Here is a 23,222-nt window from a genome sequence, read left to right on the forward strand (position 1 = left end):
GTTGTTTCTGTGATGTACTGAAATATAATTACAAGCACTTCATACGTTTCAAAGGCTTTTATCGACAATTACATGACATTTATGCAAAGAGTCAGTATTTGCAGTGTTGGCCCTTCTTTTTCAGGACCTCTGCAATTCGACTGGGCATGCTCTCGATCAACTTCTGGGCCAAATCCTGACTGATAGCAACCCATTCTTTCATAATCACTTCTTGGAGTTTGTCAGAATTAGTGGGTTTTTGTATGTCCACCCGCCTCTTGAGGATTGACCACAAGTTCTCAATGGGATTAAGATCTGGGGAGTTTCCAGGCCATGGACCCAAAATTTCAACATTCTGGTCCCCGAGCCACTTAGTTATCACTTTTGCCTTATGGCACGGTGCTCCATCGTGCTGGAAAATGCATTGTTCTTCACCAAACTGTTGTTGGATTGTTGGAAGAAGTTGCTGTTGGAGGGTGTTTTGGTACCATTCTTTATTCATGGCTGTGTTTTTGGGCAGAATTGTGAGTGAGCCCACTCCCTTGGATGAGAAGCAACCCCACACATGAATGGTGTCAGGATGCTTTACTGTTGGCATGACACAGGACTGATGGTAGCGCTCACCTTTTCTTCTCTGGACAAGCCTTTTTCCAGATGCCCCAAACAATCGGAAAGGGGCTTCATCGGAGAATATGACTTTGCCCCAGTCCTCAGCAGTCCATTCACTATACTTTCTGCAGAAGATCAATCTGTCCCTGATGTTTTTTTGGAGAGAAGTGGCTTCTTTGCTGCCCTTCTTGACACCAGGCCATCTTCCAGAAGTCTTGTCCTCACTGTGCGTGCAGATGCGCTCACACCTGCCTCCTGCCATTCCTGAGCAAGCTCTGCACTGGTGGCACTCCGATCCCGCAGCTCAATCCTCTTTAGGAGAACATCCTGGCACTTGCTGGACTTTCTTGGACGCCCTGAAGCCCTTATTTACAAGAATTGAACCTCTTTCCTTGAAGTTCTTGATGATCCTATAAATTGTTGATTTAGGTGCAATCTTAGTAGCCACAATATCCTTGCCTGTGAAGCCATTTTTATGCAACGCAATGATGGCTGCACGCATTTCTTTGCAGGTCACCATGGTTAACAATGGAAGAACAATGATTTCAAGCATCACCCTCCTTTTAACATGTCAAATGATCTTAGCAGGGCCTTTAATGACAGCAATGAAATGCAGTGGAAAGGTTTTTTGGGATTAAGTTAATTTTCATGCCAAAGAAGGACTATGCAATTCATCTGATCCCTCTTCATAACATTCTGGAGTATATGCAAATTGCTATTATAAAAACTTAACCCTCTGGAGTCTAAGGGTATTTTTGGGGCCTGGAGAAGTTTTGTCATGCCCTGACATTTGTGCTTTTTTCAGTTTCTTATAAATATCTAAATGGGTAAAGTCTAATCTCACTGTAATCAGCACAAACTGGGCTGTAATAATATAAGAAATGCATGTATGTACATGATTGTGTTTTTGAGAAAAAAAATATTATGCGTGGTTAGTGAAAAACTAAAAATGTTAAATCACTTGAATAAGGCAAAAAAACACATAAAGAACAATGGTTCCCGGGATTTTTGAGAACTGGAGCTTGTAGCCTAGAATTTTTCTTTCTAAATGATGTGAAAATCATCTTGTTTACTCACTCACAGAGAACAATATATTGATTTAAATTTTCTAAGACACTTTTTGTTGGTAAAAGTCATATGCGAGTAGGCGTCAACTACCATGAATATCACTGTGATTTACACCTGAGAAGACAAAGGCCTGCATAATGAGCTGCATAATGAGATGCATAATGAGCTGCATAATGAGCTGCATAATGAGCCTTTCAGTCATCTGTGTCACTGAGAGGGAAGAGTTACAAGAAAGAATGCAAGAACAAAATAAATCTATATAATTTTATTTTTGTAGTTTATTAAGAATATATTTAATTATCCCACAACATAATTTAATATCCACCTGGGGGAGCAGTTAAACAGTTTATTAGAAACAAATCAAATCTGACTTTCAAACAAATTGTTTGGCATCATTACTCCAGTCACACAATCCTTCAGAATCCTTTTAACAATCTTATTTTCTACAAAAAAAACATTTATTGTTATTATTATTATCATTATTATTAATGTTGAAAAGAGCTGAGAATATTTTTCTGGGTTTTTAGGGGGAATAAATTGAAAGAAAAGCATGTTTTTACATTTGTGACAGTTATCTATTTGTCACATTTATATTATTAACATCAAGCTTTTGAATGGTATAGTATTGTATATTGTTATTGAAACTTCATAATGTTTCACTTGATTACTATACATTTAGTCAGGAATTATAGTTTGGAAAAAATATTTGGAAAAAGTCTAACTAGTAAAATGTTTACACGTTATGTGAAAACTAGTACAAGTATATAAATAAATAAAGAGAGACTTACTCATGTTTATGATCTCTGCTGAATAAAGTGCTTCATTCTTTTTTTCTGAGGAAATCCATTTCTCAAATCCTCAACCACATGACATCTTTTTGGGGTGAATTATGTCTTATTCCTCTCATCGCGAAGCAAACAGTAAAATAAAAACTTGAAGAACAGTCTCGCTGCTTTTTCTTCTGTTATGGGCGTATTCAAGCCGCGCGCTTCAGTTTGAATCTGAATAGCGCGTTCAGCGCGGGGGCGTGGTCACATTAGATATAATGAAGGGAGACATGAAAAACAGACATCGCGTTGTTTTCATATGGATTACTTTATCACAGAATATCTGTTTTCGGCGGCACTTGTTTAGTTTAAAAATAGACATGTCAAGCTTTCTATAGATATCTCCCCCATGTATTTTCGTTGAGTATTCACGGAGTTACAGTTCATTTTAATGACTTGTTTGTAAATGAAGATAAGCGCAGACAAAGGCTGCAGACAGCACACCTTGTTTGTTATCTTTATTTTATAAGTGCACAAAGTTTTGTTGTTATTATGTCTGTATCCAAAAAAAAGTAGACCCTTTACAGATTCGATTGATGTATTGCTCTTATCTGTACGATTAAAACTGAAAGTGTAATTTAAGGTCTTTTCGGGGTTATCAGGAGAAAATGACTCAAAACGCGTATCCGCGTTAATCGACTCGAAAGGGTTAAGCAGCAACTTATTTCCAATTCCAATTTCCAATATTTATGTAATTCTCAAAACTTTTGTCACGACTGTACAGCACATACACACAAACCTTTCTTAATGTTCTTTACCTTTTCTCAATGTATTCTAAATGTATTGAGTATTGCCTTTTTGGTCCATTAGATGTTTTCTATAATCAAATTGGAGTATAATGTTTATGGTGTGTTAATCATTTGGTATTTGTTTAATCGTCATGCTCTGACGGACTCACTTATATAATGGAAATTAATGTAAAATGTATTAATCTGGAATTACGAACTTGCTATAATATCACTGCTGAAATCTGATAAGCCATAACTTACTAGAGTGGGTGTTTCCCCAGAGACAAAGGAACGTTTTTCCCGCTTCAGATCGTGGACGTTCATTGGTTGTTCGCGCGAACAGAGGCGTGAACCAGTCACTCTATAAGTAGAACTGACCCAGGAAGTTCCTCTCTCTGTTGTTCCTCTTCTTGTCCCTCTTGCTTTTTGGTCCTCTTCTATCGTCTCTGATCTCAGCACGGCGTCTGAGAGAACAGCCGTTCTCATGGCTCCTTCGGGAGCTTTCATCTCCGTTGTTTTCGTTTCTTTTCCTTACTAAGTTTATTCTCCTATTCGCCTCTCCACATGAGGAAGACGAACTTTGAAACGTTACTTTGTTGGACCGTTCAAATATCGCGCGAGTCCGCAGCAGCCCTGGAAGACACGAGAGAACACGCCCAATCACAAAGAGACCACATGCAAGTATTATTTTCTAGAGAGATTTAAACGCTGCTTAAAGTTTGTCTATTACCTTTTCAAGGTGATTTTATTCGTTGTTGTCTTTCAAAAGGTTACTGTCTGTGAGTTTGCCATAACTGAGCGATGATTCTGTGATCGCGCCTAATTCTCTCACCTCTCTCTCTCTTCATCTCTCACTCATTCTCTCTCTCTCTCTCTCTCCCTCATTTGGATTCCGTTATATCTTGTACAAAGTTACTGTCTGTATTTGTAGTTTGATGTATTATTAGTTCAATTATTAAAAACCAATATATATTCATGATTGCTTCTGTCTAAAACGCTCGCATCACGAGTCAATGAAATGTCTGATCTTAGCTACAAGCTCGTTATTTTTTAATAACCGAAATTTCACAAGGATAGGAAAATGTTTTCATGGCCAGAAACTATTTTTCCTTGAATTATAAGAAGTGATAACCTTATTGAAAGTTGATAAGTTAATCTCACGGCCGTTTGCTGGACAAACCACTGTTTGATTTGCGGTAATTCACAGGAAGAGATATCACTATAATTATCATCATAGCTCTGTACATACTGCTGTTAACATGAGTGTAAACACAGCACTGGATCTGCAGGCTCACACATGATGCAGTGTTGTGACAGTGTGCTATGGAGGCAATGTGTTGTGTGTTATGTGCTTGCAGCTGTTAGCCTCTCTCTCTCTCTCTCTGTGTGTGTGTGTGTGTTCAGGGTGAGAGTGGTACTGAAGACTGCATGCGAGCCCTGGAGACCCTCTTCAGTGTGCTGTTCTCCATGTGTAGACTGATGGTGAGTCACGCCAGCACTCGCAGCTCCTGCATACTTCAGAAGTAGAGAAGAGAAGAGATGAGAAGGAATGTGGTCATTCTCAGTGGAGTGGGATGAAACGATAGAAGTGTAGCAATGCTGGTGGAAGAATTATGGTGCAGTACTACAATTAAAATCACTAAAACCACTGGTTTGTATATACTGGGAAAAAACTTAAATTATATCATCAATAATAATAGAAACAGTCCCTAACTGTTTTTGGAAAACAAGATAAAATGGCAGATAAAGAATGATTTTGCTGTGTAATAGCTGATCAACCTTTCATAATTATGAAGGCAGGGCATCAGTAGAGCTCATTTACTGTGGTAATTAATTACTGGCCCAATAGGTAATTGGCAAAATCATTTGAGAGATAAGCAGGGCGTGAGACAGTCAATGGTAAGCAGATGATGACAGATGTTCAAGAGTGAAGAAAATCCTGGTTATTATGAGTGTGATGTCTGTTATTAACCTCGTGATGGTTAGGTGGAGAGTTGTGCTTTTATTGCGGTGTTCCTTCACTAATGGCGTGTTTCTTGGTCTCAGGCTCCCTTCACGCCGTTCATAACGGAGCTGATGTACCAGAACCTGCGTCATCTGATCGACCCGGCGTCAGTGGAGGAGAAGGATGCGGGAAGCATTCACTACCTCATGCTGCCGCACGTCAGGTACACCGCGCTTCACATCTCACAGACACGCCATCGCTCTCCTGTCCACGCCTAGAAGATGGCATCAGTACAATTAGTTTTGTTTTTATCAAGAAGTCTCTTCTGCTTATTAGAGTTGCATAAGAGTTTTCGGTTTTATTTTACATAAAACTGTCATTTATTTCTGTGATGCTCCGCTGTATTTTCATCATCATTACTCACATGATCTTCAGAAATCATTCTGATATGATGATTTATTATAAATGTTGAAACATTGTTTTTCCGGTATTGTGTGGTTGAATAAAAAGTTGAAAAGAACAGCATTTATTCAAAAAGGAAATATTTTAGGACAATATAAGTCACTTTTTTTCAATTTAGCACATCTTTGCTGAATAAAGGCATTCATTTATTTGAAAAAGAAATAAAAAGACCTCACACTTTTGAATGGTATTGTTAGAAAATATTTGTATTCTGAATAAATGTTGTACTTCTTCTTCATCTAGGATAATCATCCCAGTCTTTCGAATGGCAGTGTGTGTAATACACACAATACTAATACAGTTCTAGTGTTTTTAAAACTAGTTCTCGAAACCTCATTTATTGTCATCTTAAACTTATAGTAGAATTTAAAGCAATATTTATAATAAAAAGCAGAATTTGGAAGTGAAGTGAGCTGATATTAAAGGGAGGAAATGAGCCGAATGACTGTCTGAAAGGGCTGATGGAGTTTCTCTGGAAGCACAATGTTTCTGTCAGTAGTTGGATGAAGGAAACAGATTGATGTGCTGGAGAAACTCCAGATGATGCAGATTAAACTCGGTCAGACGTGAAGCTCAGTGTGGTTCCACACAAACACTGATGCCTTCAGAGACAAGAAAATGGTGTTTTTCCTTCTTCCATGAACTTCCTCCTAAAGAAGAGCGTTTGTGGTTTTATTGTGTCCTCTCAGAGTGAAATCAGGACTGTCCTTGTGTGAGCTGACATGATTTAGCGTGTCCTTTAATGTCGTCCGGCTGTAAACACGTTTCCCTGACGAGCTGGACTCTGGTGTGAGCAGTAAAACGCACCGAAGGTCCTTCATCCTTCATCTCTGCTGCTTTATAAACTCACGTAGCGTCCTGTGTTACTGTTCTCTCAGAGGTGACCTGCTGTCAGAGACTGATTGAGCATCTTCCAGAGTTTGGACTTTCTTCCGTGTGTGTGTGTGTGTGTGTGTGTGTGTCAGGGAGTATCTGATTGACAAGCGTATCGAGAGCGCCGTGTCTCAAATGCAGTCGGTCATCGAGCTGGGCCGTGTGATCCGAGACAGGAAGACCCTGCCCGTCAAGGTGAGATGGAGTCGTGCAGCTTCGGCTGATGTGCTGAGCTGCTGACTCTGACTCTGACTGTGCTGGGATCTGTTTCAGTATCCGCTGAAGGAGGTGGTGGTGATCCATCAGGACCCTGAGGCGCTCAGAGATATCCAGTCCCTGCAGAAGTACATCCTGGAGGTGAGAGTTCACATGATGCGTCGTCATTTACCTGCTCGCTCTGTCCCTGACTGAAGCTTTCAAGATCATTAAAAGTGGTTCATTCTGCAATTATATGTAACTGACTGTATGCATATGGTATTACCATACATAAAAAAGCATAAACAAATGCATTTCTTATGCATGAGCCGAATAGATCACACATCACACCTCTGTTTATCAATTTGCACTGGCTACCAATAGCTGCTTGCATAAAATTCAAGGCATTAATGTTTGCCGACAAAACCACCACTGGTTCTGCACCCATTACCCGAATTCATTACTTCAGACTTATGTGCCTCTAGAAGCTTGCGTTCTGCAAGTGAACGTCGCTTGATTGTGCCCAAATCAGTTTTTTTATTTTTTAAACAATTATGAAAAAAAGTCCTGTATAACATTCTGTGTATGTATAACATTATAGTTTTTAAATATGCATTGCAACAACATCCCATTGAGTCTTTAATGTAGAAATAACATAAATACAGATACCAATACTGTTTCTTTCCTTATATTTAACCACTGACTATATGTAATGTTTTCATTTTAACATTGCAGTGTAGTTGAGAGCTATCAGTTTTAATATTTATTAGACTTTAAAAAATATCAACTTCTAATTTAAGTGAACTTAAGTCAATCTTAATTCTCCGTGCATGACTAGTCCTAGTTCAGGCTTGACTGGTTAAACCTACAGTTTTAGATATCTGTACTGAAACTTGATCTACAAATAACACTTTATTTCTAGTGAAAACCTTTCCCATATTGTTTCGACTTCCGCTGGTTTTTAATTTCAGATCTGTACAAATTGACTGTTAATTAAAAATATATTCTCCATTTCTACAAATCACGTTCATATCGGAATCTAGACTGATGTATTGAGCATTGCAGATGTCATCAGATGAGTTTTCTGCCAGTAGAAATGTATTTAAAGAGACGTGCAGTGGTTATTCTCACTAGGCAGCAGTGCTGGAGAGCTCTTTATTCAGAGGCAGCTCATTATGCTAATGTCACCTCATGAATATTTATCTAGGCTCTTCTAAAAAAGGCAGGCAGGAGAGAGTGGCGCGTGATTTCAAAACGCCAGCATTGTCTGCTTTCAGTGCAGTCTCCGTTGCAGTTCCTCCTGGACGGTTTCTTTGTCCATGCTCTCATTTCCCCACATGCTGAGTTTCTTCTGGCATTGAGTGTGCAGCTCACAGTCACTCAGCACCCATCAGTCTGCGCCAAATGTGTCATTCAGATCATTTACTGAATGCATTTGCTAAAAAATAAAATACCCAACCACCTCACAAATGCCTGGTATTTGGAAATGCGTGAAATGTGCAAATTGCATCTTGCATATCTCTACACTGTTGACTTCCAGTGCAGATTGAGCATCACAGGCGCTATTAGCACTGTTCGTACAGCTCTGCAGCTCCCCCTGCTGGTGTGGAGCAGCTCTAAGCACGGAGCAGAAACGTTTACATCAGCGTGTGTGAGAGAGAGAGAGAGAGCAAACGCTGCGTCCTTCATCTCCAGCCCCTGCTGCAGTGATTTATGGGTGGGCTGGGCCTCCGAGCTAAAATTAGCCTCTCTGTCTCCGTGTCTGCGGCGCTCGATTGTTAAACACTCCCATAGAGAAAGCATGGGGCGGCACACGCCTGCCATTGATCAGAGCACCGGCGTTCACCAGGAGCCGCTCCACGCACAAATATATTCATGAGAGAATCGCTCAGTGCAGATGATGAAATGGGATGCGGATATGTGAATGCATTCATATCCATCAGAAGCTGAGACGGTTTACTGGTGAACATCAGTATAAACAGTGGAGGACAAAATGCACTAGTATTTTCACCAGATAAAAATGGTTTTAAGCCAGATATTTCTGTTTTTTTGTCGTGTGTCAGAATGATCAGTTTACATTTCCAAACATTCATTCGGCCGTTAACCGTAATAATGCAGTGAGATGTTTGTGCTGCACACAGAGATCTGATCTGATCATCTTATACATCTTATACTCATACATCTTATGTCATTCACAGAGTCGTATGTTTTTTTCCCCATCAGGAGCTGAATGTCCGCCAGCTCACTCTGTCCACTGACAAGGACAAATACGGCATTCGTCTGCGAGCTGAACCTGATCACATGGTGCTGGGCAAACGGCTGAAAGGGGCATTTAAATCTGTTACTGCATCCATCAAAGAGCTGAAGAGTGAAGAGCTGGAGATCTTCCAGAGGACAGGTATGTACCGCATACACGCATCAATCACACAAAATTAAAAAATTACAAACAAGCCGAACGTCAAACACTGAACAGAATATCTTTAGGCATATCACTATCTATCTTCCTTGTTTTATTTTTAACAGCAAACCTTGATTCTGCAGAAGTTTGTTTGTCAAAAAAAGATAAAAGAATTACGTTTTTGTTTGATTAAATATTAAAATTGTAGACGTTTTTATGCATTCATTTAATTTCCAGTGTTTACATCTAGAAAAATTCAAACCGACAAGACGGAATATAATTTTTATATAAAAAAGAAAGAATTACTGTTACTATTAAAAAATAATACATTGTATTGCTTACTTTCTTTTTTTTTTTTTTTTGATTGATTGATTGATTTATTAATATTTATTTTAACCACCAGTGGATGTCAATGGGCCGTAAAGAGTTATTTTTATTTACATTGTTGCTAAATTACAAAAGTGAGTTGATTTGAATGTTTTTGATTACTGAAATTTAATGAAACCATAAAGGAACCCCAAAAAATAAATAAATAAACAGGAAAATCTTGGGAATTTGGGGACAAATAAAGCAGTCTCGGTGCATGAACCGTGTGAGCATGAGCAGAAGCAGTGAGGAGGGAAGAGAAGAGCTCAATCTGATCTGATAGCATCGCTCCCCTTTCTAAAGCCTTTTCATGCCTCTCATTGGTAACACTGATGCTGTGATGAGCAGAACGCTGTGCTGTAAGAGATGAGATGTGAATCTGGAGTTCCTGGAGACCGTTCACGGTCTGATATCCAGTCGAGGAGTCCCTCACTCTGCCTGCGGGGACTTGACAATGGAAAATAAAATATTCCCAAGCTGTTGAGCTGCCATTGTTTCACTTAGCCTTGCAAAACTGACCGGCTTTCTCCCTCAAATCAAAGAGAGATTTTTAAGATTGAATAATGAATTATTTATTATATCATGTGAGCAATATCACACTAATAGATGTGAGATATTTCTTTTTCTATTCTATCGGTTTTCTTTTTATTATATTATTTAAAAGCCCCTTGCTACGTGTACTGTGTTTAAGCTAACTGAGACTTGTTATAGCACACATTTGTTGTTCTATAGCTTTGTCATTATGGTAGAGGTATGAGAAGTATCTTTCCAATCTCATCTTTGCTCATAGGCGTCTGTGAGCACCTGTCACGTCTGTTTCTCCTCGGCAGGGTCCATCGTTGTGGACGGTCACGAGCTGCACGAGGACGATCTGCGTCTGATGTACAGCTTCGATCAGACCTCAGGAACACCGTCCCAGTATGAGGCGCATTCAGACGCTCAGGTGCTCTTTCTGCTCTCACTGTGTCTGAACCCGTGCTCCTGCAGTCCGGTGATCTGAACAGACCCTGTTTTCTCACAGGTCCTGGTTCTTCTGGACGTCACCCCTGATCAGTCCATGCAGGATGAAGGCGTAGCCCGCGAGGTCATCAACCGCATCCAGAAGCTGCGCAAGAAGGTGAGAAAACATGACGTACAGTACAGCACAGTTCGGAGTCATTGAGATGATTTCACGTCTTTGAAAAAGTCTCTTCTGTTAACCAAGGCTGGATTTATATGATCAAAAAAGCAGTAAAAATTGTGAGAACTTAAAATATCTGTTTTCTGTGTGAATCTCTGTTAAGCTGTAAATGATTCCTGTGCTTAAAACTATATTTTCAGCATCATTCCTCCAGTCTTCAGTGTCACATGATCTTCAGAAATCAGAATAATATGATGATTTACTGCTCGAGAAACATCTCTGATTATTGTCAATGTTGAACACCGTTGTGCAGCACAATATATTTTTTTGAAAACATCATGCATTTTATTTTTTTAGCATTCACAGATGAATAGAAATCCAAAGAATTGCATTTATTTGAAATTGAATTTTTTTCGTAACACTATAAATTATATTAGTGTCAATCAATTTAATGCAGCCTCAATGAATAAAAGTATGATTAGAATGATTTCTGAAGATCATGTGACACTGAAGAGGTCCAGGGGACAAACTGGGCTACAATAATATGTGAATAGCATGTATGTACATGATTGTGTTTTTGAGAAAACAACGTTAATGCGTGGTTAGTGAAAAACTAAAATTTTGAAGTCTTTAGCAACTTTATAATTTATTAATCACCCAGAGTGCAGTAATTTTTAGGTATTTTATGATCTAAAATCAATATTTTTATTCATAAATATGCCCTCAATGGTGTACAAATACCTATGCCAATGTTTAAACTAATCCTCGTAAATGAAGAATTTATTATCTTTATATACATGGGACGGGTAGGTCGACGGAGGCTTCCATGTAGTTCCGCCATCTTGCAAAACTATAATAGCAGAGAGGGACAAAAAGTACTAAGCCAACGCGTTTCCACAACGCGTTTCGGTCAGAGGCAGAAACGCAGGTGCAGAGCAGTGAGAGGCGCTTGAAACTGCACCGGCAAGTTTAAAAGTCTGGATTGCATTCTTATTATGGACCATACATATGCCGCGCCACAGGAGAAGAAAACATCGTTGCCAAAACGAAGTGCTGTTAGAAGACATCCTGTCAAAGCTTTTTGGTACATATCGCCTACCGTAGATGAAACGCGCATTTGAAAAAGCGAGGCGCTGGAGAGCAAAATTTGTTTGAATGCAAAATACAATTTCACCACTAGATGGGAGTAATTCCTACTTACAGTCCCTTTAAAAAGGATAGTTATCCAAAAATGAAAAATTGATGTTTATCTGCTTACCCCCAGGGCATCCAAGATGTATGTGACTTTGTTTCTCAACTGAAACAGTTGCAGTCTATCACTGTTATAATGTAAGTGAATGGGAATCGCGGCTAAAACATAAAAAAAAAACACACACAAACAAAACCAAAGCTTATGATTATACACTGATATGTAAAGACACGATGGGTTTATGCAAGAAACTGAACAGTATTTATATTGTATTTTAACCTCTGATTCACGCAATGTCCGAACTGTTAGAGCTCCTGAGTGTGTCCTCAGCAGCAGGAGCATGAGGCATCTTCTTCTTCTTCTTGCTTTATGGCAGAGAGCATAAAAGATTATAAGTGCATTACCGCCACGTATCTCTCAAGTGGACCATTGACACTCCTAATTGAGATTGTAGATAGTGTCAATGGTCCACTTGAGAGATATGTGGAATTAATGCACTTATAAGTCTGCATCCGCCATAACAAATAAAGACAACGACGACGACTCCTCTTCTAACAGTTTGCACATTACGTGAATCAGATGTAAAAAAACTATATAAATACAGTTCAGTTTCTTGCACAAACCGATCGCTTTATGTCTTTACATATCAATGTATCGGCACGAGTTTTGTTTGTGTATGTTTTTTTTTTTGTGTATGTGTGTTTTAGCCGTGATTCCCAAACACTTGTATTGTATGACTAACAGACTGCAACGGTTCCAGTTCAAAATCTCAATTTGTGTTCTGCTGAAGAAGCAAAGTCACCTACATCTTGGGTAAGCAGATAAACATCACATTTTAATTTTTGGGCGAACTATCCCTTCAAAGACAAGCAGCACTTTGAAGTTGTTTGGAATTCAGTAAAGTAAGACAGATTCCTTCCCTCGCCCCCCATGCTTTTTTCGTGCCTCTTTTTTCTTAATAAACAAACGTTTTTTCCACTGTGCTCTATATGTGAGGGGGCAGGGCCCGGGACACCTGCCAGGCCTGAATTCCTCTCTTATTGAAAGTCTGAAGAAATCTGAGGGAATTTTCCATGGGAGGGAATTAATTTTTCAGCATTTGCTTGGCCTGGAGTGAGCGAGGCTCATGGAAGAGCACAAGCCATTGTGTTTTTTTCCCTTGTTGTTTGTTCAAAGGTACTGAATGCCCAAGCCTGTGTTTTCCACAACAAGCCCGTTTGTTTTTTCATAGCCTCTGCTTTGGGACAATGATAAGCACTTGCTGACGTTTCCCAGTACACATCTGTTTTTTACTCTTTAAATTGAAGGCAGACTAATAAATGAGCTGTTCTTTACAACCGAGAGACTTGTGTGTAATAAATGATCAGTCAAAGAGAATCAGCAGTCATCCAACACAATTGCTCAGAATATTTTCATATCTTTCTTTTTATACGAGTTTGCAACCCTGTTACCATAATTATCTAGCCACATTCTTTCATTAATCAAAATAATCAAAAGTTATGGTAAGGATTCTTTCACCAAGGATGCATTAAATTTTTCAAATCTTACAGTAAAGACATTTATAATGTTACAAAAGATTTTTATTTCAAACTTTATTTTTCTCTGTGAATCATGGAAAATATAATGTCACAGTTTCCACAAAAATATTTAACAAAAGTTAAAAAAAATCTGACAACTGCAGTTGTTAAACCCCTTCTGAAAAAGAGCAATCTTGATAACATATAGAGCAACTATAGACAGAATTAACAAATATTGCTACAAGTGTGACTGCATCATATAATAATTGCTGTGAATAATGTTCATCGTCTGGCTGACTAAGTCTTGTATTAAGTTTTCTGCAAAATCCTGTCATATGCACACAAACTTAGTCAAAACTTAAAAGCTAATACTAAATATTGTAGAAACTTAATTTTTCTGTAAAGTAGCTTTGTAATGATTTGTATTGTAAAAATCGCTATACAAATAAACTTGACTTGACTTGAACTATACAGTCGTGGCCAAAAGTTTTGAGAATTACATAAATATTAGTTTTCAAAAAGTTTGCTGCTAAACTGCTTTTAGATCTTTGTTTCAGATGTTTCTGTGATGTACTGAAATATAATTACAAGCACTTCATACGTTTCAAAGGCTTTTATCGACAATTACATGACATTTATGCAAAGAGTCAGTATTTGCAGTGTTGGCCCTTCTTTTTCAGGACCTCTGCAATTCGACTGGGCATGCTCTCGATCAACTTCTGTGCCAAATCCTGACTGATAGCAACCCATTCTTTCATAATCACTTCTTGGAGTTTGTCAGAATTAGTGGGTTTTTGTTTGTCCATCCGCCTCTTGAGGATTGACCACAAGTTCTCAATGGGATTAAGATCTGGGGAGTTTCCAGGCCATGGACCCAAAATTTCAACATTCTGGTCCCCGAGCCACTTAGTTATCACTTTTGCCTTATGGCACGGTGCTCCATCGTGCTGGAAAATGCATTGTTCTTCACCAAACTGTTGTTGGATTGTTGGAAGAAGTTGCTGTTGGAGGGTGTTTTGGTACCATTCTTTATTCATGGCTGTGTTTTTGGGCAGAATTGTGAGTGAGCCCACTCCCTTGGATGTGAACCAACCCCACACATGAATGGTGTCAGGATGCTTTACTGTTGGTATGACACAGGACTGATGGTCGCGCTCACCTTTTCTTCTCCGGACAAGCCTTTTTCCAGATGCCCCAAACAATCGGAAAGGGGCTTCATCTGAGAATATGACTTTGCCCCAGTCCTCAGCAGTCCATTCACTATACTTTCTGCAGAAGATCAATCTGTCCCTGATGTTTTTTTTTTTTGAGAGAAGTGGCTTCTTTGCTGCCCTTCTTGACACCAGGCCATCTTCCAGAAGTCTTGTCCTCACTGTGCGTGCAGATGCGCTCACACCAGCCTGCTGCCATTCCTGAGCAAGCTCTGCACTGGTGGCACTCCGATCCCGCAGCTCATTCCTCCTTAGGAGACCATCCTGGCGCTTGCTGGACTTTCTTGGACGCCCTGAAGCCTTCTTTACAAGAATTGAACCTCTTTCCTTGAAGTTCTTGATGATTCTATAAATTGTTGATTTAGGTGCAATCTTAGTAGCCACAATATCCTTGCCTGTGAAGCCATTTTTATGCAACGCAATGATGGCTGCACGCGTTTCTTTGCAGTTCACCATGGTTAACAATGGAAGAACAATGATTTCAAGCATCACCCTCCTTTTAACATGTCAAGTCTGCCATTCTAACCCAATCAGCCTGACATAATGATCTCCAGCCTTGTGCTCGTCAACATTCTCACCGGAGTTAACAAGACGATTACTGAAATGATCTCAGCAGGTCCTTTAATTACAGCAATGAAATGAAGTGGAAAGGTTTTTTTGGGATTAAGTTAATTTTCATGGCAAAGAAGTATTATGCAATTCATCTGATCACTCTTCATAACATTCTGGAGTATATGCAAATTGCTATTATAAAAACTTAAGCAGCAACTTTTCCAATTTCCAATATTTATGTAATTCTCAAAACTTTTGGCCACGACTGACCGATATCAAATCATCCTTTTATAGGGAAGATAATTGAAAAGATAGTTTTAAACAGTTGAACAACTACTTAAACTCAAATGGATACCTGTGACTGCATCACAGCACAGAGACAGCACTCATTAAGATAATAAATGATATTCACTTAAATTCTGCAAAATATCGGTGCTGGTATTGCTAGATCTCAGTGTTGCGTTTGACACTGTCGATCATTACATACTACTAGAGAGACTGGAAAACTGGGTCGGGCTTTCTGGGATGGTACTCAAATGGTACAGGTCATACTTAGAAGGGAGAGGTTATTATGTGAGTCTAGGAGAGCATAAGTCTAAGTGGATGTCCATGACATGCGGAGTCCCACAAGGCTCAGTTCTAGCACCGCTCTTGTTTAGCCTGTATATGCTCCAACTAAGTCAAATAATGAGAGAGAACCAAATTGCCTATCACAGCTAAGCTGATGATATCCAGATTTACCTAGCCTTATCTCCAAATGACTACAGCCCCATGACTCCCTCTGCCAATGCATTGGTAAAATTAATAATTGGATGTGCCAGAACTTTCTTCAATTAACAGTTTACACTGGTGTCCAGTTACATTTAGGATTGATTAAAGTACTTTTACTGGTTTATAAATCACTCAATGAACCTAGGAATGAAATACATAGCAGATATGTTCACTGAATATTAACCTAACAGCGCACTCAGATCATTTAAAGTCACATTTAAACCCAGACTCAAAACTCATCTGTTTAGCTGTGCATTTATTGAATGAGCACTGTGTGATGTCCGAACGTATTGTGCTGTATTTTATTTATAATAATTTTTATTCTTAACTGTTTTAATTCATTTTAAATTAATTTTTGTATCATTTCTACGTTTTTACATTCCTTGTTTTATTGTGGTGATAATTTTTAAATGATTATTTTAATTGCTTTTATATGTAAAGCACTTTGAATCATCTTTGTAAATGATTTTCTGACGGATCATCTGACATGTAAAATCAAATCAAATAATATTAGAACCTAGAGTAAGATCCTGTAATCCTGCGTATGTGTCTTTTAATGTGTCAAACATGTGTTCTCAGGGTCATCTGGTCCCTTCAGACCAGATCACGGTGTATTACAGCAGTCAGCCGGCGGGGGAATACCTGGATAAAGTCATCCAAGCACACACGGACTTCATCTTGGCCACGACTAAAGCTCCTCTCAAGCCCTATCCTGTGGCCCAGAATGCCAGTGTGATCGTCCAGGAGAAAACACAGGTGATGCTGAACTCATTTAGAGATGCTGATCCACCCTTCCCTTTATTCTTCTGCTAATACCAACATCTGTACAGAAAGATAAGAGCTAATGAACTATTGATGGTGTATACACTTGAATTATCATCACAAGTCAAGGCACATATTTCGGCACGTTTTCTGATTACATTTCTACATTCATTCTCCAAATGTTCCACAATCACATGGCAGTTAGGGAAAGAAATAATGAATAACTCAAATCAACACATACAAATATAAATAATGACACAGAAAGCTGAGCACAGCTTTATGAACACATTTAATTCAGAGGGCAACTTTTTTTCCTCAGTGTTGCATGCGTTTTGAAGTTCCTCTGTAATACCTTGTTTATTTGTTTATGGTACATTATTATTTTATTGTTACTAGAGTAATTAAACTATACACTTTGCACTTTTTACACAAACGAGCTGAATAAAATGGAGCCCCGCACATGATGTGCAGAATATAAGTAGATAAATTTGTAGGAACTAATTAGAACTTAATTCTTACATTTTGTCTTCATGTTATATGCGGCTATGGAGGACTAAACCTGCAGAAATTAAAAATAAATAAATGAATATATAGATAAATACATGTAATAAAAGGAAAATAAATAAATAAATGATGTGATAAAAACAAAAATTTGTAATTAAATCGTAATTTTAAATTACTTATTTCCTTTTATGTATTTATTTAACATTTATTTCTATTCTTTTTAACTTTTATTTACTTATACTTTCATTCATTTTTATATGTAATTTATTTATTTATTTGTTTTTAAGTGTATTTATTCATGTATTTTATTTATTATATGTATTTATTTATTCCAACATGTATTTATTTCCAGATTTATTTATTCATGTATTTCTTTGTACTTTTCCCGTGTGCAACATGTAAATGAGGGAGGCGGTCCTTGTGGATCGCCGGTGAATGATTGGTCAAGCATCAGATTAAACTAAAAACAGAGATGCGAGTTTGAGAGTTGGATGTGCCAGATCGACTGGAGAGATCCAATATATTTATTTACTGTAAATAAATAAATGACTTTTTAAACCGTTTAACTGATTATTAATTGGTCAAAATTAGCTGATACTGTTTGCTGCATTCATGCATACTCAGAAACCGGTGACTGTGAACGAATCAGCAGAGCTTGTATGAGCTTTTGTCATCGCTGAATCTTTCTCAGATGTTTCCAAATGTCGAAATTGGTTAGCGCATCTATCTGTGCATGATGATGTCCAATGCCCCCGGAGAGCGGAGCTTCTCAAAGTTTGGAATAATCAAAGGAGAGCTGCGGTCCTCAGTTGGGCAGGATAGGGTAAGCATGCTGGCGCTTGAGTGTCGAATGCACAAGCACCAACGGCGAGAAAAAAAAAAAAAGCCCTTTTTGCGCTGCAGCATCAGGCCTAATTTGGTCTGAATCCGGCCCTGAAGGCGGTTCATTTACATTGAGACTCTCCTATGAAGAGTTCTCAGCTGTGCAAACATTTCACTCGCTGGCTTCAGCTTCACATGGAATTCTTGATTGGTTGACAGCAAATTTCAAATATTAAATGGAACGATAAAATAACGTTATTAACCGGTTATCGGCCATTTCAAATTTTCGATTCTGTTCGGAACTATAAAATTTGATTTCGTTTCTGGTTCTGTTCCTGTCAAAATTTCATTCGTTTCCGTCACTACTCAAGTAGAAGTATAGATACTAGGGTTTAAAAAGACTTTTGTAGAAGTTGAAGTATCAACTCAAGCTTTTTACTCCAGTAAAAGTACTGGTTTAAAAAACTACTTAAAGTATAAAAGTAAAAGTAATGTAAGGGGGAAAAAATGCCATTAAGAACAAAAGCTTAGGCCGCACCACAGGGGCATATTGTGCACTACCCCACCTCCTCAAAAAACATTTTTCTAAAGGCCATAGGTCATAATGACTATAATGTTATATTAAAATGTTCATGTTGAAAAATTTGGGATGCACTAGGCTAAACGTTTCAGCCGCATATATGAAAATACAAAAATGGTGTGCACATCCCAAACATCCAATTAGGACGCAGTTGCAAGACAACTGAATGATATCGACAAATAAAGTAGTGAAGTCTAAACACTGAAAACTACTGCTCCAGAGGAATTTAATCAAGCAAGGTTTCGACCTTCAGGTCTTCATCAGCCGCATATATGCCCATTTAAAATGAACGCACTTTAGTACAATGCAAATACATTAAAGGACTAGAGATATGATGACTAGTTGTCTATAAGTATTGTTATGGTGCAAAAAGTCAAACTTCAGAAGCATGTCATCAATAACCTTTAATGGAATGTAAATGTACATCCAAGCTTAGCTGCAGGAATCTGTGAGGGCAATGGACAAGAACATTAGTGCAGGCTTAGTAACAATAACTCTTGTATGGATGTGTATATACAATAAACATTATAGTGCTGTCAAAATGAATGATTAATCCAAGTGTTTAATCAAAAACTAAAACTGAAAAATAACTCATAATCCTGATACCTTCTTGATTGATACCTTCCTGTATTCGCTACATACGTCTGCTATGTCCAGTGTTTGGGGGGGGTAACGACTTACAAAGTTGGTATAGCCTACTCATCACAACATTATCAATCGCAAACGCTAATTTATTCAAACGTCTCGCTACCGAACTACCTACAGGTGCTTAATTTGTGGAGGACGAAGAGAAAGCACCCATTTGGTAAATGAGCCAGTGAGAAATAATTACTTTTAAGTAGGGTCCAGTGCCTTTTCGATACTTTTAAAACGGTACCGGCTCCTAAACGGTGCCTGAACCGATACTTAAAAAAAAAAGAACCACAAAAAAAAAATATGGATAGAAAAGTACAGATACTTGCGTGAACATGTAAGGAGTAGAAGTAAAAAGTCGACTATTACTAGTCGAAGTATTTGTACTTCGTTACTTGACACCTCTGTACCTCAGTTATGATGCTAAATACACCTCTGAATATGTGTGCTAGTAGACTGGCAAATCATGCAACACATACTAAACCAATAACCGAAACACACAAAATATGTCTTGTATTGGCAGATCATCTCACACAATATTAACTTATATTTTTAATGGCCCTAAGTGCAAGGCTAGAATTTTTTCAGTTTTATTTGTCACGGTTTGCACAACTGAATTCAACTTGTGGCTTAGTTGATCTGGGCTTATTAACAAATAACATCTGTTTTCCTCATATTATAAACCCTATACCATATATCGTTCACCCAGAAATGAAAACCTGCTATTCGTTTACTCTGTGTCAGGCCATCTGAGATGTAGGTGACTTGTTTTCTTCAGTACAGCACTAAAGAAGATTTTTAGCTGAAACTGTGGTCTCTGGTGATTTTTATTATGCAAGTCAATGGCTACAGTCACTTTGAGAGTCAAAAACATACAGTCTTCCATTTAAGGTCATAAAAAGACTTATGATTTCAAGATAATTTAACTTCAAAAGTCAATGATTTCATTAAATGATCATGAGTGCTGCTGCTGCTTTACGTACTGCGTTACTGGGGAAAGAGTTATGTTTCTGCCGTGCCAAAAGTGCCACCTGCTGGCAGAGAAGGAATGTTCATTTTCAATAAGGCTACTGTTTTTGTTCAGACCAATACAAAAATTGACCCATGTTTGTACCCTGTAAACACACAGAGCTGTAAATGTGAACTGGTGGATCAAAACAAGTCTGCTAAATGACTAAATGTAAATATAATTTTATAAACTAATATAATAACTTTTGATGCATTCATTTTCTTAAAAATGGTTTAAAGGCTGAAATGTAAAGTGTATAATTTTATACAACATTTTTTTTTTTTTTTTATAAACCATAAATCATGCTTTTTACAGTCTTGTTATTATAAACATCGCCCCGCCCTGCTCTTATGGTATTCATTTTATTTGTGCAGTTTTTAAAAAGTTCTTAAAGTCTTATATTTGAGTTTAAAAATCCGGATACAGGCAACACAAAGTTAACCTGTGGCTCCTGGCGATATATTGAGGTCAGTGAACATTAGTCAACATTATCACCAGTAATCCAGAGCCTCAGACAACAAACAGCTGATTTTTCATTCCTGGGTGAACGAGAGAGAAGAGCACTCCATGCATGTTGTGCTGTGTCTATAGAATGCATTAGCCAGTCATGCTCAGAAGGATCAGGGTTGTGTTTGTTTTTGTGGCAGCTGAAAGGCTCTGATCTGGAGTTAACAATCGTGCGAGGGTGCTCCGTCTCCAGAGCGCTTCTGACCACCGCGGCCTGCGCTTACGTCAACCTCAGAGTCACGCTGAAGGACAAACAGCAAGGTACGTCAACCGCTGTACCTCTGTGATGAGTGTTGTTCTCTCAGAGCTGTGCTTACTCTTCTCCATTCATGTTTCTCTCAGAGGGTGTGGTTCTGCTGGAGAACCCCAAGGGTGATGGCATACTGGACGTGGAGCGACTCAAGACTGTTTGCTGTAGTGTTTTTGGACTCAACGGTGGACCTGTGACCATATTCAATGGGAAGACAGGTGAGAAAGATCACCTCCAGCTCAGAAACACCCAGAATGCATCACTATTGGTACTGAGACTGGTACTGTTACTCCTTCATGTTGTACCTAAGAATTCCCCTTGGCTGTTATAAATTCACTGTAAACCATGGCTTCTTTGGGCTTATTGCTTTAATATATCGCATACAGATCCAAAGTGCGGTCCAGAAGTCAGAGATGGCATTGAAAATTTGGGATAGTTTCCATTTAAAACTGGGAATTAAAAGAATGTGCTGTTTTGCTAGACATGGAAATGAATGTCATTGGTCATGTGACTCTTTGTACAGACCAACTCAGGATGCTGTTTCTCAAATCATGCTCATCCTCACATTTTTGTTTTATTTTCAGGTCAATTTCACTCTAATTCACAGTAAAACATGAAAGGATGATGTAATTGTGATCTGATTTGCTGTAGTGAGCATCTCAGAGCGCTTCGGTTCATTTAAATGCAGTGTTCTTGGAGTTCATTTGAGAACGCAGTGCATGCTGGGTTCACTTTATTTACACATTTACATAGTTTCCTGCACTTTTGTACACCGATGATTTCAGCCTTTCACCAGAATTAAACCTGGTCTTGAAGGAGTTAAAGTCAAGAATTTAAGGCTTAAATATTAGAAATTGTAAATTGCAGTGCAAAAAGTCATCAAATAAATTTTTTACAGTACATTTGTAATTTACAACAGCAATATATGTCGTTTATCTGTGCTTTTGTGTTCTGGTGAAAAACATTCGCTCAGTCTGTGTTTTTCTCTTCCAGCGCTGAACGCTGAGACTGACCTGATGTCCCTGAATGGGAAAACGCTGACGGTGACCTCGGGTACAAGTCCTGCAGACGCGAGCAGCTCAGACTCTCTGCTGTGTCCGTATGTGAACCTGCAGCTCATGAACGCCAGTCCAGCCGGTGCGTTTCACTCGTCACACACATCTCATCACATTATATGTGCAAACACACAAACAAACATATGCACATCACTTCCTAATCTCCATACATATAAAAATTAGGGCTGTCAGTTTAGTGAATTAAATGCACTGGCCCCGCCCCCAGATCTGTACATCAATTAATTAGTTGCCAAATTTGATGGAGGGTAACAACTCCATAGATGCAGTTATGTCCTAAAATTCAAGATATTGGGCAAAAACAATGGCCCTGTATGAGTTTTTGTCTCATATATAATCACAGTGATATCACACGAGCAGCGAGAGCAATATCACACAAGTGGTGTTTTTGACACGAGTGCAAATGTGATTTTATACAACGGTTCATTAAATAATAAATTTTGTGCTGTTTTTAAACAATATTGTATGTTTTTATTCAGTTTTGCCAGCAAAAACATAACCTATAAAACCAGAGCAGAATTGTTGTGTGCCTGTGAGCAACACAGCAGTGCTTAGTTTCTGAATGAATCAGCCGTTTGAACGAATCATGTGAATCAGTGATTCAAAGAGAGAGCCGTTTACTGAATCCCTCATGTGAATCAGTGATTCAAGGAGAGAGTCGTTTACTGAATCCCTGAATGAATCAGTCGTTTGAACGAATCATGTGAATCAGTGATTCAAAGAGAGAGTCGTTTACTGAATCCCTGAATGAATCAGTCATTTGAACGAATCATGTGAATCAGTGATTCAAAGAGAGAGTCGTTTACTGAATCCCTGTATGAATCAGTCGTTTGAACGAATCATGTGAATCAGTGATTCAAAGAGAGAGTCGTTTACTGAATCCCTGAATGAATCAGTCGTTTGAAGGAATCATGTGAATCAGTGATTCAAAGAGAGAGTCGTTTACTGAATCCCTGAATGAATCAGTCGTTTGAACGAATCATGTGAATCAGTGATTCAAGGAGAGAGTCGTTTACTGAACCCCTGAATGAATCAGTCGTTTGAACGAATCATGTGAATCAGTGATTCAAAGAGTCGTTTACTGAATCCCTGAATGTATCAGTCGTTTGAACGAATCATGTGAATCAGTGATTCAAAGAGAGAGTCGTTTACTGAATTCCTGAATGTATCAGTCGTTTGAACGAATCATGTGAATCAGTGATTCAAGGAGAGAGTCGTTTACTGAATCCCTGAATGAATCAGTCGTTTGAGCGAATCATGTGAATCAGTGAT

The 23,222-nt window shown here is 38.5% G+C and overlaps 1 protein-coding gene across 2 annotated transcripts in view; it reads left to right on the plus strand.

Moving 5' to 3' along the window:
- Window positions 1-23,222, plus strand: part of iars1 (isoleucyl-tRNA synthetase 1) — a 73,358-nt gene that overhangs the window by 46,123 nt on the left and 4,013 nt on the right. For both annotated transcript variants that reach the window (XM_059538448.1, XM_059538449.1), the window contains 11 exons: window positions 4,616-4,693; window positions 5,258-5,379; window positions 6,584-6,686; window positions 6,765-6,848; window positions 8,910-9,084; window positions 10,281-10,393; window positions 10,472-10,567; window positions 16,390-16,566; window positions 20,768-20,888; window positions 20,970-21,095; window positions 21,871-22,014. In XM_059538448.1, coding sequence (XP_059394431.1) covers window positions 4,616-4,693; window positions 5,258-5,379; window positions 6,584-6,686; window positions 6,765-6,848; window positions 8,910-9,084; window positions 10,281-10,393; window positions 10,472-10,567; window positions 16,390-16,566; window positions 20,768-20,888; window positions 20,970-21,095; window positions 21,871-22,014 — 1,339 coding nt within the window. The remainder of the gene's footprint in view (window positions 1-4,615; window positions 4,694-5,257; window positions 5,380-6,583; window positions 6,687-6,764; window positions 6,849-8,909; window positions 9,085-10,280; window positions 10,394-10,471; window positions 10,568-16,389; window positions 16,567-20,767; window positions 20,889-20,969; window positions 21,096-21,870; window positions 22,015-23,222) is intronic.

The sequence above is a fragment of the Carassius carassius genome, chromosome 44, assembly GCF_963082965.1.
Source record: "Carassius carassius chromosome 44, fCarCar2.1, whole genome shotgun sequence".
Taxonomy (NCBI): domain Eukaryota; kingdom Metazoa; phylum Chordata; class Actinopteri; order Cypriniformes; family Cyprinidae; genus Carassius; species Carassius carassius.